Source organism: Xenopus tropicalis, chromosome 6, assembly GCF_000004195.4.
Source record: "Xenopus tropicalis strain Nigerian chromosome 6, UCB_Xtro_10.0, whole genome shotgun sequence".
Taxonomy (NCBI): Eukaryota; Metazoa; Chordata; class Amphibia; order Anura; family Pipidae; genus Xenopus; species Xenopus tropicalis.
The window spans coordinates 59,026,151-59,042,600 of NC_030682.2; the positions used below are offsets into that span (position 1 = coordinate 59,026,151).

A 16,450-nucleotide genomic window follows, 5' to 3' on the forward strand; every position below is an offset into this window, starting at 1 on the left:
TTGGTCTTATATGTTGTGTAGGCAGCTGGGTATATTTAAAGTGGTTTTAATTCTATGTATATGTATTGCTGTATTAATTAGTGAAGGCTAGTTCACAAAATACAAATAATGCAGATTGCATAATACTGGCATACTACATTATTATAATAAATTGGGGAATGGTTTATTTAGGGAATTAACACATTCCATTGATTTTTATGTATTTTGCTCTAGATACTTCAAATTATAGTGAAAGCCGTCACCAGACAGTGCTGGAATCTGTTACTTCAAGTGACTTAAACTCTTCCTTGTGTATGACTGAAATGCAGAGACCAACAGTTCCAAAGCTGTCCAATGCTGTGTTCTCCAGAAGAGATGACTGGTATGATTAACTAAACTAAAATTATGTGTTTATAATACATTTTTGCCATTGACTTACATTATGTTAAAATATTGTCCTTATCAGAGCCATTTTTTTTATTTTTAAAACAAGGTGTAAAATTTTGAATTATAAGAACATGAATTATGCTATCCACTTTACGTTACAACAGCAATTTCAATTGGGCACACTGGTCAGTACCGTTAAATTCTTCTCATTATGGTTGGGATTTGGAGACCATTTATGATTTGCTAATATAGCAACATCCAGATAAGGTTTATTTGCCAGCTTAGCCCATCAGCAAAACAAGTGTATTGCAAGAGAATCAGTGCAGAGTTGTGGCATGTATTTGTGTGAGGGAAGCAGGTTAATTAAGGGAACAAATTATCTACCTTACAAGGAAAGCAGTGTTACCTTAAGAATGTTCTCCTTAGAACAGTGACCCCCAACCAGTGGCTCGTGAGCATGTTGCTCCCTAATCCCTTGGATGTTGCTCCCAGTGGCCTCAAAGTAGGTGCATATTTTTTAATTCTTGACATGTAGGCAAGTTTTGGTTGCATAAAAAGCAGATTTACAGGTATGGGATCCCTTATCTGGAAACCCGTTATCCAGAAAGCTCCGACTTAAGGTATGGAGATCCAAATTACGGAAAGACCCCTTATTCGGAATTCCCTTGGTCACGGGTCCTGTACTGCCAAACAAAACATCCTGTAGGCTTCCAGTCCATATAGGGGCAACCAAATAGCCAATAGCAATCCTTATTTTTCACCCCCAGGAACATGTTTTATGCTTGTGTTGCTCCCCAAGTCTTTTTACCTTTGAATGTGGTTCACGGGTAAAAAAGGTTGGGGATCCCTGCCTTAGAAAGTATATAGTTTAGAGCAACACTTCTTTCATTCAAACCCCTAGTTTTTTTTTAAAAAAACTTTTATATTTGATATTATTTAAAAGTGTTTGTGTGTTGAGTTGGGAGTCTGTAAATGAATAGTGAAGTTAATGGATGCATAAGTTTACTTGATAATGTTACTGGGAATCTGTAAGTGACAAGTTTTCCTGGAAACTGGAAATGTACTGTATGTATAGAAACCCTTTGATTTAAAAGCTTTACCATTTTCTAAGTTTGTTCATCCCTCAGGCATTTTTTTAGAATCCCTTTGAATCCCTTTGAATTAAACTCTTTGGTTAAATATGGATAAAAGTTACACCCAGGTTATAGTACAGGTATGGGATCCCTTATCCGGAAACCCGTTATCCAGAAAGCTCCGAATTACGGAAAGCCCATCTCCTATAGACTCCATTTTAATCAAATCATTCAGAATTTTAAAACTAATTCCCCTTTTCTCTGTAGTAATAAAACAGTACCTTGTAATTGATCGATATAAATAATCCTTATTGGATGCAAAACAATGCTGATGCACACCAGGAAAATTTCATAAAAAAAAAAGATACCGTATATACTCGAGTATAAGCCAATCCGAATATAAGCCGAGGTACCTAATTTTACCTAAGAAAACTGGAAAAACGTATTGACTCGAGTATAAGCCTAGGGTGGGAAATGCAACTGCTACTGCTAAGTTTCAATAATCAAATAAATAAATAGATAAATAAATAGATAACTTTAGGGAAAGAAAAATGCTACAGCAGCAGACAAAAGCAAATTTAGGAAGGCTAAGGAAGCTGCCATACTAATTATCAAGTACTTGGACCCCAGTGTACAAGTCCCACCACAGTACTACAATAGTAGTTACAAGGGCAAAATAATTCTTGATGCTGGACTTATTTTTGCTATTTTCTCACCCCCAGGTACAAGGTGCAAGGCTGAGTGGCTCTGTACTTAAAGGAAAACTATACCCCTGAACATTGCAGGTCTTATATCTTATATCACATAAAACAGCCCGTATATAAAATGTTGTTACATATAAATAAATAATTTTCATGAAGAATATACTATAGGTTTTCCTATAATATGGAGCATTGCGGTTAATGGGTTTCTGGAATAGGTTTCTCAGTAGTATACACCATTGGATAATCCCATATAGAAATGCTGTCATAAGGTACTAAAGTTTACCCTTTTATTCTCATAAGGCACTGTGCTCAAATTAAAGGAACAGTAACACTAAAAAATGAAAGAGCTTTAAAGTAATAAAAATATAATGCACTGTTGCCCTGCACTGGTAAAACTGGTGTGTTTGCTACAGTAACACTACTATAATGTATATGATAAGCTGCTGTGTAGCCCCGGGGGCAGCCATTCAAGCTGGAAAAAAGGAGAAAAGGCACAGGTTACATAGCAGATAACAGATAAGCTCTGTAGAATACAATAGTGTTTTATCTGATATCTGCTATGTGCCTGTGCCTTTTCTCCTTTGAATGGCTGCCTCCATGGCTACATAGCAGCTTATTTATATTAATTATAGTAGCCTTTCTGAAGTAAAAACACAACTTTTACCAGTGCAGGGCAGCAGCACATTATATTTTAGTTACTTTTATACACTTTCATTTTTTGGTGTTACTGTTCCTTTAATGTCTAGGCATCCCTAGGCTATAGCCTAGGGGCTCAGTGTGATCATGGGCCCATTGTACTCTCTCCGAATCTTTATTAACACTTACTAATGCACCTGCATGGGAGAAGGCAAATTAGGCAAGGAAGGAGCGCTTGTACCACTGCGCACAGAAACATAGTAATAATATTTATTTACATTACTTGTGTAACGCGCTCGGCGCACCCATCTCCCCCTGTGAACGGACGTGGGTCCTTAGCTGAATGTAAGCCCAGTCTGCGATATACGATCGTAAGGGCCTGTGTGTCCTTAAGCGCGCGCATGCTTGTAAGTCCGTGCGCGGTGTCTGAATGGCAGCCCAGTCTGCGGTGTAGGATCGTAAGGGCCGGTGTGCGCCTGTGTTCATGCGTGTGCGTCCGTAGGTGCGCGCGTAAACGCACGGACGCACGTCCGCCCCAGGGGGAGGGGTGCGACCGAGTTGCATCTTCGGAGGGAGGTAGGTAGTGGGGAGGTATACTCGAGTATAAGTCGAGGGTTACTTTTTGAGCACATTTTTTGTGCTAAAAAACTCGGCTTATACTCGAGTATATACGGTACTTATTTTATTTCGATCTAAATAAAATAAGTATCTTTTTTTGATGAAATTTTCCTGGTGTGCATCAGCATTTTTTACATATTTACATTGTTTATCTGATTTGCACCAAGGTTGTAATCCCTATAAAGTGTGTGCCCGGGTGCTAATGCAAAAAAATACAAATACAAGTGCAGTAGAGGCCAGCACTCACAGGACTTAAAAATAACATCATCAGAAAAAATAAAGGTTTTACAAAAAGTATTCCAGCATGGTTTTTTATTGTCCTACATTTCAGTTCCAAACAGGAACTTTCTTCAGGGAAAAAGATTTATATAATAGGCAAAAAGGTAATTGAAAAAATGTATGACTATATATGCTAGTACTTACAGTCAGAAAGCAGCTAGTATTATTATTATTAACATTTATTTATAAACAGGGCTGCCATCAGAAATCACGGGGCCCCGTACAACAAAACTATCAGGGCCCCCCAGAGGCCTAATGGTTAAAAACCAGAACACATATTGGTGGCCATGGGTACCGTGTAACCAACAAGAGGGAGATGTGACAACAGCAGTGCTAATGGTTATGGCAAAAGGGGAGACTGGGGGAACTGTTGGCTATGTGGGCGACAAATCTTACGAAAATACCTCTCCCTTCTTACACATATTTCAGCATTTATGCTGAATTGCCACAAGTAAGGTGTTTTATATGCTGTGATGTGAATGTTAGTGAAGGGAGTGGTATTTTCAGAAGATCTGTCACTTGCACATAGCAACAAATCTCGTCAGCCAATTTCCCTAACACAAAAAAACTCAAACTGCAGATGATAAAAAATGTACGCTTATACTGCTGCGCCACTTGCTATGTACCCCTATACTTCTGCGCCACTTGCTATGTACCCCTATACTGCTGCGCCACTTGCTATGTACCCCTATACTGCTGCGCCACTTGCTATGTACCCCTATACTGCTGCGCCACTTGCTATGTACCCCTATACTGCTGCGCCACTTGCTATGTACCCCTATACTGCTGCGCCCCTGCTGCCTTGCTATGTACACAAGCAACATAAGGCTTGGATATATAAAAAATGTGCAAGCGCAAGAAAATTCTGCTTACTTTCTTTTTGATTTTGCTGTTCTCTGATTTCTGCTTTGTTTTTCTGTCCTGCTTTCTTACACTCCTATGTTTTTTCTTCTTCCAGCATTTCAGCTCATATACTACTTTTCGTCTCTTTTAAACTTTTTGTCCATATTTCACACCTTTCCTAACTTCTTTGTTTTTCTCTACATACTCTCCCTTTCTGTTTCTCCCAATCTTTTCACTCTCCCATTCACCATATTTTTCTGCCAAACACTTTTTCTTACCCATTCCTTGTTTTCCCCCATGCTTTTCTCTATGGGGTGGGCTCGGCCAATCCAGGCTGCAGAGTGCTGGGCCAACCGGGCTGGGGCTGTCTGGGCCAATCTGGGCTGCTGCTGGCTGGGCCAATCGGGTTGGGGGCGGGCTGGGCCAATCTGGGCTGCTGCTGGCTGGGCCAATCAGGTTGGGGGCGGGCTGGGCCAATCCGGGCTTGGGCGGGCTGGGCCAATCTGGGCTGCTGCTGGCTGGGCCAATCTGGTTGGGGGCGGGCTGGGCCAATCCGGGCTGGGGCTGTCTGGGCCAATCCGGGCTGCTGCTGGCTGGGCCAATCGGATCGGGGGCGGGCTGGGCAAGCAGTTCTGGGGGAGGGCAGTGCAACGATCTTGGCTAAAGCAAGATCCTAGGTTTAGCTGCTGACAGCAGGGGGGCCCGGCTAATAAAGGTGAGTGCAGTAGAGCCGGGCCCCCCCTTAAGAGCCAAAACTCATGGGGCCCGGGACGATTGTCCCCCCTGTACCCCCCTGATGGCGGCCCTGTTTATAAAGCACCAACATATTCCACATCGCTGTACAATATGTGGGTTACATACATTGGACATACAGAGTAACATTTAAAGCAATCAATAACCGATACAAGAGGTGAAGAGAGCCCTGCCCAAAAGAGCTTACAATCTACAAGGTGAAAGGGTTTAGACACAAGGTGTGGATAGTAATAGAATCATATTTCAATGTATAAATCAACAAAGAATCTTAAAAATGGGTTGCATTTTTGGAAACCTATTTACAGTAAAGACATAGAAGATCAAGATAAATTCATAGAAGTGCTAACTTAACATAAAAAGCTAAATAGGGGATAACACAATCAGAATGTTCAAAATGTATATAATGAATTTGGTACTTTATATTAGATTTTTTTTTTTACCCAATTATTGGGTATGTGCATGGCTTCTTTTCTGTAAAACATTAAAAGTCTATTATGTTTTACAGGTTTGCAGTTATTTATTTAAAGGCTTTTAATGCTAGCAGTGTAGGTCCTACCTTTATGGCAGCTGCTAATTAGCAGCACTTGGGCTATTGGCACACAGGGAGATTTGTTGCCTATGGTTAAATCTGCCCTTCCATAGGCAATATCCCAAAATGCTTTCCCAATGGTAGAGCAGATTTGTTGCCCATGGTAGCACAGTTGATAAATCTCCCTGTTTGCCATGGGCTTAGGGCTTGTGTGCCCTCCCTTTCGCCTAGATTCCCTGTTGTATTGTTTTGTTACCTTTTTTCTTACTGGGAGTCAGCTTTTAACAGTGATGGGTTAACTTAAATTTAGCTGCAGGTATGGAATCCATTATCCAGAAACCTGTTATCCAGAAATGTTATTTTTTGCAATAAAACTTGGTGGAAAATTTTGCTCGTCACTTTTTATTAGTTTTAATAGGTCATAAGGATCACAGGATCATTCATGAACTTGTGAATGATAAGATTTTTTATTTCTTTTAGAAATAACAAATTTTACCAAAAATAGGGCTGTGGTACTAGTCTTGTAACTATATATATTTATATACAATAGTCCCAATTTAAGGTTTCTACATTTCTTATAGCATGAGTAGTTCTTTGCATTTATGGTTTGCAGTAATTCAAAGGACCAGTGGCAAGAATATTTTTGATTTTGTCTTTGCACTTTGCAGCATTTTTCACATTTTCTTGGGTACAAACTAATAGTGGTTTTCTCAAAAATTTTGGAAAAACTATTGTAGTTTAGAGTTGAACAAACTATTTATCCATTTTGAAGTCTTCAGATTGCATAACTTTACACAAACAACTTACAGTTCTATGATACATAAAATACTGGCAGTTATTTTTTCTGATGACACAAAAGATAGGCATGGAGATATGTCTCTGAAGGGGGTGGGATATGCCTGGTGAGGTCACTTGGGGATTTGGGGTATGTATAGTCATGTCACCAGAGATGAAAAAGAACTTTTCAAAACTGCCACCCACCCATGGCTGCCCTTGAATTTATGGTCTGAACCCTCCTCTTCCGTGGGTTTCAGGGCAAGTCCTACACCAGTAACCTGTCATTTTACAATATATAGTTTGTAGGGCATTGTTTTGACCTTGCAGCCTAAAACGTATTATTATTATTAACATTTATTTATAAATCGCCAACATATTCCTCAGTGCAGTACAATAAGTGGGTTTCATACATTGGACATACAGAGTAACATATAAAGCAATCAATAACCGATACAAGAGGTGAAGAGAGCCCTGCCCAAAAGAGCTTACAATCTACGTATCTAGTGCCACTGTGTATTTTTTATCTGTACAAGGAAGCAGGAATCATGCATATTTGGAAGTGGCAAGCTTTGAAGATATGGGCTTTCAAGATATGTATTTGTTATTGTGGGGATAAATGAAACATGTTCTAGTTAGACTATTATTGTTAATAAAGTACCTCAGGTCAGTCTTTGGTCCATTTCTTTTTTTTTTTTTTTTATTTATGAACAATCTTTATTTTGGCTTAATAGGTTTCGTCTTACAGAGCCAGGTATATAAACTTAACTAAACCAAATCTAATAAAGTGCACTTTTTGGCATCAACCTTGATATAAAATAAAGTGTTGGAAAGAATTCAGAGACAGTGCAATCAAGAAAGGCTTAAACCTGATAACCAATAGTTTTGTTTTTTCCCTCAATCCTAATTAAGTATGTAATTATATATACTGTTACAAAAGTGGAATTATTCATAAAGATAAGCACATTTAGAAAGCTAATGTTGTCCTGAAAAGACAGAAAGATTGTGATTAGAAATGCTTTTGTGTTTCTATCTTTTTATTACTCTTACATGTTTTAATGTCTTATGACCTACTTTCTCCTTCTTTTCTGATCTTATATTCTATTACACCCTTTTCCTGACCTCTCTATTTGTTTCTCCTTTACTGACTTTTCTCTTCTCCTTTCTTTTTACATGTCTTCCTCTGCATTTTTCTCTCTGATATGCTCCCTAATTTCCTTTTATTTTGCTATTTTTCTTCTGTTCTGCCTTATTCCTCTTCGTGGGAAGAGGGATCACTTTAAAATATTTAAAATACTATATAATATATTGCATTTGCTGCCTGGGTACCAAAAAACCTTTTATTACAACTAACAATATGAAATAGAGTACTTAAGTGTATATGATATTTCCCACTTTTTTTGCGATATTAATGTATGTGTTTGCACTGTGATTTCTTTTTATGTTACATTTATGTTATGTTTAATTGAATTTAGTGTAATACTATTTGTTCTATTTTTTTTAGTTCTTTGGATAATGAAAATTTCTGGCTAGAAAATTCCCCCACTCCCTTGTTGTCCTCACAGCCATCTCTGAAGAGCAGATCTCAAGTGAATTGCCCGCTATCAACAGAATATCCTAATCCAATGGTAGAGAAATCAGTACTGACTCAGGAAACAACACTTAGCCTTGAGGCTCTTACAATATGCAATCCAGAATTTGCATCATCAAACTCTCAAGATATCCTTGCAAACCCACATCTATACTTGAACTTTGATGGTACTGGTAATAACCTGCCTTTGTTGGATGAGAGACATGTAGCATTTATGTCCAGTACCAAGGGTTCACCAAAAGTTGGAAGATCAGCTGACTCTGCAATTAACAGCAAAGAACAAAGAAGTCCATTCCTACAACGTTCAGGAAAAAAAAAATATTCACATCCTCCTCTTCCAGAGAAAAAAAGAATATCTGAAGGAGAACATTCATTTGGTTCTATCTCTCCATCTTCCAGTGGTTTTTCAAGTCCCAACAGTGGTAGTACAATCAGCATTCCATTTCCCAATGTCCTTCCAGACTTTTCTCAAGTAATAAGTGAATTTCCAGTTTCAGGTAGGTAATAAAACAAACTTGTATATTACCATGGGCATTCCTTTAGAGCGATGTTTTTATTCTGAATGTTCCTTCTGAGCTAAACTTTTTGTTTAGGTTTGCATCTTTACTCAAAAATTTTGTTAATTATCTGATATACATACACCCACCTGTAATTTTGAAATTAAAAATGTGCCTTTTGCTACTAACCTATGAAGGGAATGGGGAGGTAAAGCTTTTTTTTTTTTTTTTTTTTTTATAGCTTCCAGCCATTGTTCATCCAAGAGGGTTGGCAAGTCTATTTGCTTTTTCTGCTTGGCTTGCATAAATAGGAATTGGATAGCAGACTTTATTTTGTACAGTTTTAACTTAATCTGTTTGGGTCTGGATCTTTTGCTTGAAGGAAACCTAAACCCTACCCCATTCTCAGCCTCCCCTTCACTGCCCCCCTCTAAACTCCCTCCCCGTTTAATATACGGTGGTTGAACTGCAGAGTATCTCAAGTATAAATTTATAAAAGCCATGTCACAACACATGCTCACATTATAGAATGCTCTGAAACACTCTTATCAGTAGTTAGCTCTGTTATCTCTAAAAGCAGAACAGGCAGAGGGGCTTAGTTGGCCAACACAACAAGGCCCCTCAGTTACGCAAACACAATGGGTGGAGGCATTTTAGGCCCCCCTGTCAGGCAAACTCAGCAAATCATATTTCAAAACCATCTAATATCAAATGATACAAACAAGATGGAGTTAAGAAAACAAGATGGTTTCTGTTTTCTTTCACAATCTCTAGGGTTTTTATGTTTTTTTATTAAAAACTTCACAAGAAAGAATTAACATAACTCAGACCGATATGCCGGCCAAATATTACAACTTACAACCAAAATTCACCCCCAGTCCACTGGCCAAATGTCCCGATGAACTTGACAAATGGACAAAAGTAGTCTCAGTCCAATGAAGAGTCTATGCCTTTGCCGTCACAATCTCTAGGGAAGAAGTGGATAGGCTGCTGGTGGAACCCATTAAGGTGTCACATTCATACATGTTGTGTCAGGGTTCACTAACAGATGTTGATTCCAACATCTGTAGGCTGAGCATTAACTCTGTTCCCTAAAATAAAAGAAAATACCTTGCAAACTAATTAAGGTGGTTGTCTGATCCTTGCTCCACCAATTTGATCACAATAAACAAATAGAATAGCTTAATGGAAATACTGAGAATGTCTGTCATTTGATCCCATAATCATGCATTCTGTTTCCAACTTTGTTTTGCAGAAAATTCTTCAGATAAGCATATGACAGTGAAATTTGTCCAAGATACTTCTAAGTTTTGGTATAAACCAGACATTTCAAGAGATCAAGGTAAGATGACCTTTGCTCATTAGTATATATGGTCAAATCAGTCTGTCCCAGATCCCAACTAATTGGTCCAGAGAAAGGCAAAAAACATGGAAAAGGAGACTAGGTGCCACTCTATCTACTCTAAGCTTGCAAGAGAATACAGATACTTAAGGTGGCCACACGTGTGGTGATTTTCGATCTTTCGTGCCACCATCGGTTGCACAAAACATCGTTCAATCCGCCACTAACGTTCAGGGCTGAAACGGCAGATAAGGAGGTAGAAACAATAGGATTTCTACCTCCTTCTGCCGATTCAGCCCTGAAGGCAGATTTTGCTCAGGCGCCTTCTATGGCTCCCGATCAAAATCTATTAACCCGCCTGATCGGCAAGTCGACCTATATCAGCAGCCTCCTGCGATATCGGTCGACTCGCTGACTTGCCATACACGCACCGAATATCGTACAAAATGAGGTTTTGTACAATATTATCGGTGCATGTATGGCCAGCTTTAAAGGAACAGTAACAACAACAAATAAAAGTGGTAAAACTGCTGTGTTTGCTACAGAAACACTACTATAGTTTATATAAGTAATCTGCTTTGTAGCCATTGAAGCTTGAAAAAAAGGAGAAAAGGCATAGGTTACATAACAGATAAGCACTGTAGAATATAATGGGAGTTTATCTGTTATCTGCTAAGTAGCCTGTGCCTTTTCATATTTGCATTGGTGCCCCCATTGCCACACAGCAGCTTTGTTTATACAAACTATAATCGTATTTTTGGGGAAAACACTCCAGTTGTACTAGTGCAGGGCAGCATTACATTTTATAGCAATTTTTGCTGTTACTGTTCCTTTTAAATTGTTATCCCGTTAAGTAAAGGAGGACTCACGTTCTAACATTGCACTGAATAAAGATGATCACTGCCCGGTGCATTGTTTGGGTGATAGCATATATTTTACAAGTTGCTGTGGGATACTGCCCTGGGGCAAATGAGTGGGCATGTTTGTAAAACAGCCCTAGATTGAACCACTCTGTGTGAATCTGGACCATCAGTTACAAGAACAAAGACAAGTAGGAGTAGCAATAAACACCAGGGATTAAAAAAAATCTATACAGGCATCCGGGTTTAATAGACTCAGTGTATAGATGTCTGTTTTTGATTGTATTGGCTAAACCTATAAAAATATTTTGCTATACTGATCTTTGCTTTTTAAGCTTTAGGCTAATGCCCCACGGAGAGATTACTCGCCTGCAATAAATCCCTACTACTGAGGGCAACTAATCTCTCCAAAATTCCTTTCCACTGGCAACATAGTGAATCACCCAATGAAAAGGCATTCTCATCAACTCATTTTTAAAAGTCGTGCAGTTTCCTCCTGCAGGCAACTTTGTAAAATTCAAAAAGAGATGTGTATGCCTTTCCACTGGCGATTCCCTTTGTTGCTGAAGGGAAGGCATTTTGGAGAGATTAGTCATCCGTGGCAGCAGAGATTTATCTCAGTTTATTGCTCCACGGAGTGATTATTCGCCTGTCAGAATATACCCCTGCCTCTGTCACCACCTCCATGTGATTACATTTTGAGTAGCACATTTAGAATAATAAGAGAATATCTTGAAAAACTTCCCTTAACGTGTGGGAAAAGGGTTTGTGCATTTTAGGGTAGCTTCAGCTGGATGCTTTTTAAAATGGAAAAATTGGATTGAAAAGAAGAGATCTCTAGAGAGACCTAATATGCATGTATGTAAAAATATCTTATAATAAAGTTTAAATTAATAATTAAGAAATATTTAAATCTGTCCATGAACTTTACAACTACCAGCCCTTAATTGCATTCTTCTGAGACCACAATCCCCTCAAATTCAGTAGAATGTTTAGGAATTTCTTTACTCTTACAGAATAAAATTGTATGTAATGCATCACAGCTGGCACCACATTCAGAGAAATGTGAAGGGCGCCATACATGGGCAGATTTAAGCTACCGAATCAAGTCCTTTAGACCAATGCGACAGCTTATCTTCCCGTGTTTTAAAAGAAGTTTTGGCGGTTTTGAACAGTCAAAAACACAGCTGTCCATATAATGCTAAAAGTTCATTAAAAAGTTAATTTTACTTTGTCGCATCAGTTGTTATATAAATATGATTCCTGTCTCTCTTTAGCTATTGCAGTTCTAAAGGACAAAGAACCTGGCTCTTTTATTGTAAGAGACAGCCACTCTTTCAAAGGAGCTTATGGCCTTGCCATGAAAGTTGCTACTCCTCCTCCATCTGTATTGCATAGTAGCAAGAAAGGTATTGTTTTTCTACTACTCTTTTTATTGTACTGCCATTTCCATTAAGTTTTTTTTTTATTACTGAAGTAGTAGAATAGGTATTCTGTCATATGAATTAAATCTAAAGCTCAGTAAATTGAAGCATTCTGAATCCCCCACTGCGAAAATGCACACAAACATCAGACTGCAGAGAAACAGATGTCTCCAAATATTATAAGGAGTTTTCATGGTAAATAGTTTAGTTTAATAGTATAGTTTAAAAATTTGTATTGTAGTACTCCGTATTAAGGTATGTTTCAATTAAAGTTAATATCTTGTGTGTGTGTATATATATATATATATATATATATACATATACATATATACATATACATATATACATATATAGATTATGTTAAACTTGTTAAGATACGGACATAAGTGCTCTGCTTTTTCTCTGTCTCTCTCTCTCACATACACACACACACACATATTTTTAGATATATAATTCACAAGAACCATGAATATTTTATAAATTATAACCTTTTAAATGGTGCTTATAGATTTCATCACTTATAATTTGTGCTTAGTTTTAAAATATGGTGGTATTAGAAATAACCTCAGAGTTCTATGGCCTGTTATGGAACTTCTCTGTGACTTTTAAGAGGTGCATTATATAGATATATATATAAATACTGTATATTGATATACATTAGGGATTCACCGAATACCGGATTCTGTTCCGGATTCGGCTGAACCGAATCCTAATTAGCATATGTTAATTAGCATTCGGAAAGGGTTAAATTGTCAGGTGAAAAAAAAATAGGCTGCCGATTTTTAACCCCTTCCAATCCTAACTAACACATGTTAATTCGGATTCGGTCCGGGATTCGGCCAAATCCTTTAGAGTGGGTTCAGGGGGTTCAGCCGAACCCAAAAAAGTGGGTTTGGTGCATTCCTAATATACATACACACTCATGCACTTTGCATTGAAATATTTTTAACAACACTGCAGCTTTATAACCATACCTTTTGTATGCATATTATAAGCAAACTTTGTAGAAAAAGCCAGCATTATCATGAGCCCTTTCCAGCAATGCATTATGATATAATACTCACCAAGTGAAAAAATATAGGGTGTTGTGTAATTTAAAATTATATCTGAAAAAATAAACTTTCTTTTCCAGGTTTGGATTTGACAAATGAACTTGTCAGGCACTTCTTGATTGAATGTGTTCATAAGGGAGTGAGATTAAAGGGATGTCCAAATGAACCATATTTTGGTAAATATTTTGTAATTTGCTTATAAAACATATAAGTTATCATGAAACAATTTATTAATATGCACTTACACAGTTACATTCACTCTAACATGTTCTGATATAAGTTATTCAGAAATGTCTATGAAGATTTTCATTCATCCAGGTCATGGTATATCTAGTATAAATAAATTTAAAGCAACTGGACAAGTTGCAACTAAGCCCAACGGGAACACCAAAAGGAATAACCGTCCTGAGGCAGAGAGAAGGCGCAATATAGTCATCCCATATGTAGCAGGAGTGTCGGAGAAACTCAGGAGAACAAACACCACATCCCTGTGTTTTTCAAACCTAGCAACACACTGAGACAAAAACTTGTACACCCAAAGGATCCAACACCAAAGGAAAAACAAAACAATGTTGTATACGCAGTCCAGTGTAGCGAGGAGTGCACCGACCTTTACATTGGTGAGACAAAGCAACTGCTCTCCAAGCGAATGGCTCAGCATAGGAGGGCGAACACTACAGGCCAGGACTCTGCTGTATTTCTACACCTAAAAGACAAGGGACACTCCTTTGAAAACAGCAACGTCCAAATTTTGGACAAAGAAGACCGCTGGTTTGAAAGAGGTGTAAAAGAGGCCATTCATGTCAAAGTGGAGAAACCATCCCTTAACAGAGGCGGGGGACTTCGACACCATCTGTCTGCTACATACAATGCTGTTCTAACATCTGTACCCCGGCAGTTTCAGAACTCTTCACACATCCATTCATGCAACTCCAAAAAGTAACACCTGTTTGAAGAGTTGCATGATACTTTGGTAATCCTTTCAAAGTAACTCCACAGCATTCACACCTCTGTGAGTTTCAGATGTCACCTTTCTGAAGAGTTACAAAGTGCCATTGTGATTAGTGGAAGAGTATATATGCTGAGGACTTCCCATACCAGTCAGTTGAACTGAAGAAGCTGCTCGGATGAGTAGTGAAACGTCTTCAATGATTACCAAACAAGTCCAGTTGCTTTAAATTTATTTATACTAGTTATTCAGAAATATTGTATGACTTTTTCCCATTGGGTATCATGGCATACTGGGAGATCTAACTGAACTGCAGTTGTAGTCACATGTGCAAATGTGTCACATTTCTGTCTTACACAGAAACCTAAGTATTGCTAACATTGATGCCGTTTCTTTCACACAGGTAGTTTGACAGCCCTGGTTTATCAACATTCCATTACTCCACTGGCGCTACCTTGTAAATTACTTATACCAGACAAAGGTAGGCTCATTTAAAATATATATATTTATCTTATCAAGATAATGAAAAAATGCCCAGACAGACAACCTAATATACTTTGAAGAAATCAAGTCACCACTGTTCTTCATGACAGAAGATATCTGTCATGACGAACTGTGGTGACTTGATTTCTTCAAAGTATATCAGGTTGTCTGTCTGGGCATTTTTTCATTTCATCAATATTTATACAGGTTCCAAGTACTCTTAACTGAATGCATGTGTGCATTCCAATTAAATCTGACTTGATGTGTGTAAAGCTAAATGTCAAATATGCCTTTATGCTGAACCATGCATTGCTGTGGTGTTACCTGTAAGCAATGTGCTGGATTAGGCATCTTCTCAGAACAAGCCTGCAGACAGCATACATATGAGGTCTAGACAAGATTGATAAGGTCCAGTGACAAATGAGAAAATATAAGGCATATGTTGAATTTGGAGAGTCAAAAAGGTAATGTCATACACTGGAACTCAAAAAGTCATGAAATGAATTTACAGGATTTGTCCATGACAGTAGTGACATTAAAACACCACCCAAGTTCTGGACCTCCTCAATAGCTCTTCCAACCTTTTATGGATCTGACTACATTCAGCAATATAGATTTTTGGAAGTTTGCTAAACAGGGTTCCTTTTATGGCAATGCACTTCCAAAGGCTACATCATGCTAGAAAGGATTGCCAAAGGCACTTATAATAAGAAACCCATGAGCTAGCCAACATAAAATTTGCGGTTTATTGAAGAAACTATTCCAAAAGAAAAACCTTATAGATAAGGCTCATTTTGCTGGATCCTTATCATGTCTACATCTTATTAAGGTCTACAGATTTGCTGTTAGTAATCGGTGCAAACCCCAATGACCTAGCAGTCCACTTGCCTGAGGAGATGCCCTATCATGCAGATTGCTTAGGGGTAATATTACACTACCGGATGACAGGCTAACATTTTGTTGTTTGGGAGGATATAATTCATTTCCTCATCTCATCATTTTTAACCCCCCCTCAAAAAAAAGGAGAAACTAACAAACCCAAACACAACTATAATATAAACTTTGTGTTTGTGCCATATTCCACATAGCAGAACAACAACAATGATTATTTTAGCCAACTGTTAGAGGAGGGTTTTTTTGTTTTCTTTTTTTTTTTTTATAAATACATTTTTGAAATTGTTATATTATCTTATGTTATTCCTTTGTGTAAATGGTACTGTTTCTCAAAGAGAAGTGTTTGAACATTGTGTAATTGAGTTGAAATGTTCTTATACTGGGATTCTAGATAGCTCTGTTATAGTTTATATTGCGCAAGGACAGTTATGGAAATGAATCTTATCGAAACACCATTGGAAAGTAAAGAATCTAAGTGGTTTCAGTTGGCCATATCCAGATTAACAACACAGTCTGCAGTGAGAGAGTGCAGTAATACAGAAATCATCAAATTCAAAGTCTGGGCTTTCTAGATGAGCACTAAATAGTGCATATTATTATGTGGCAGATGAGCTGAAAATTATCTATGCTACTATCTGAGGATTTGATATTTTGCCCAACAACCAGTGATTAACTTGAATCCTACGCCTCCTGTCTAAGCATAGAGATAAATAGGCAAGAAACTTAAAAAGGATAAACGCTTTTCACATAAGCAAACGAGAGACTGAGTAAAAATTCTGTAAT

The 16,450-nt window shown here is 37.9% G+C and overlaps 1 protein-coding gene across 2 annotated transcripts in view; it reads left to right on the top strand.

Moving 5' to 3' along the window:
* tns3 (tensin 3) overlaps positions 1–16,450 on the top strand; it is a 114,404-nt gene that overhangs the window by 89,206 nt on the left and 8,748 nt on the right. For both annotated transcript variants that reach the window (XM_031904453.1, XM_031904452.1), the window contains 6 exons: positions 214–361; positions 8,080–8,663; positions 9,919–10,005; positions 12,143–12,274; positions 13,422–13,517; positions 14,694–14,771. In XM_031904453.1, the coding sequence (XP_031760313.1) occupies positions 214–361; positions 8,080–8,663; positions 9,919–10,005; positions 12,143–12,274; positions 13,422–13,517; positions 14,694–14,771 (1,125 nt within the window). The remainder of the gene's footprint in view (positions 1–213; positions 362–8,079; positions 8,664–9,918; positions 10,006–12,142; positions 12,275–13,421; positions 13,518–14,693; positions 14,772–16,450) is intronic.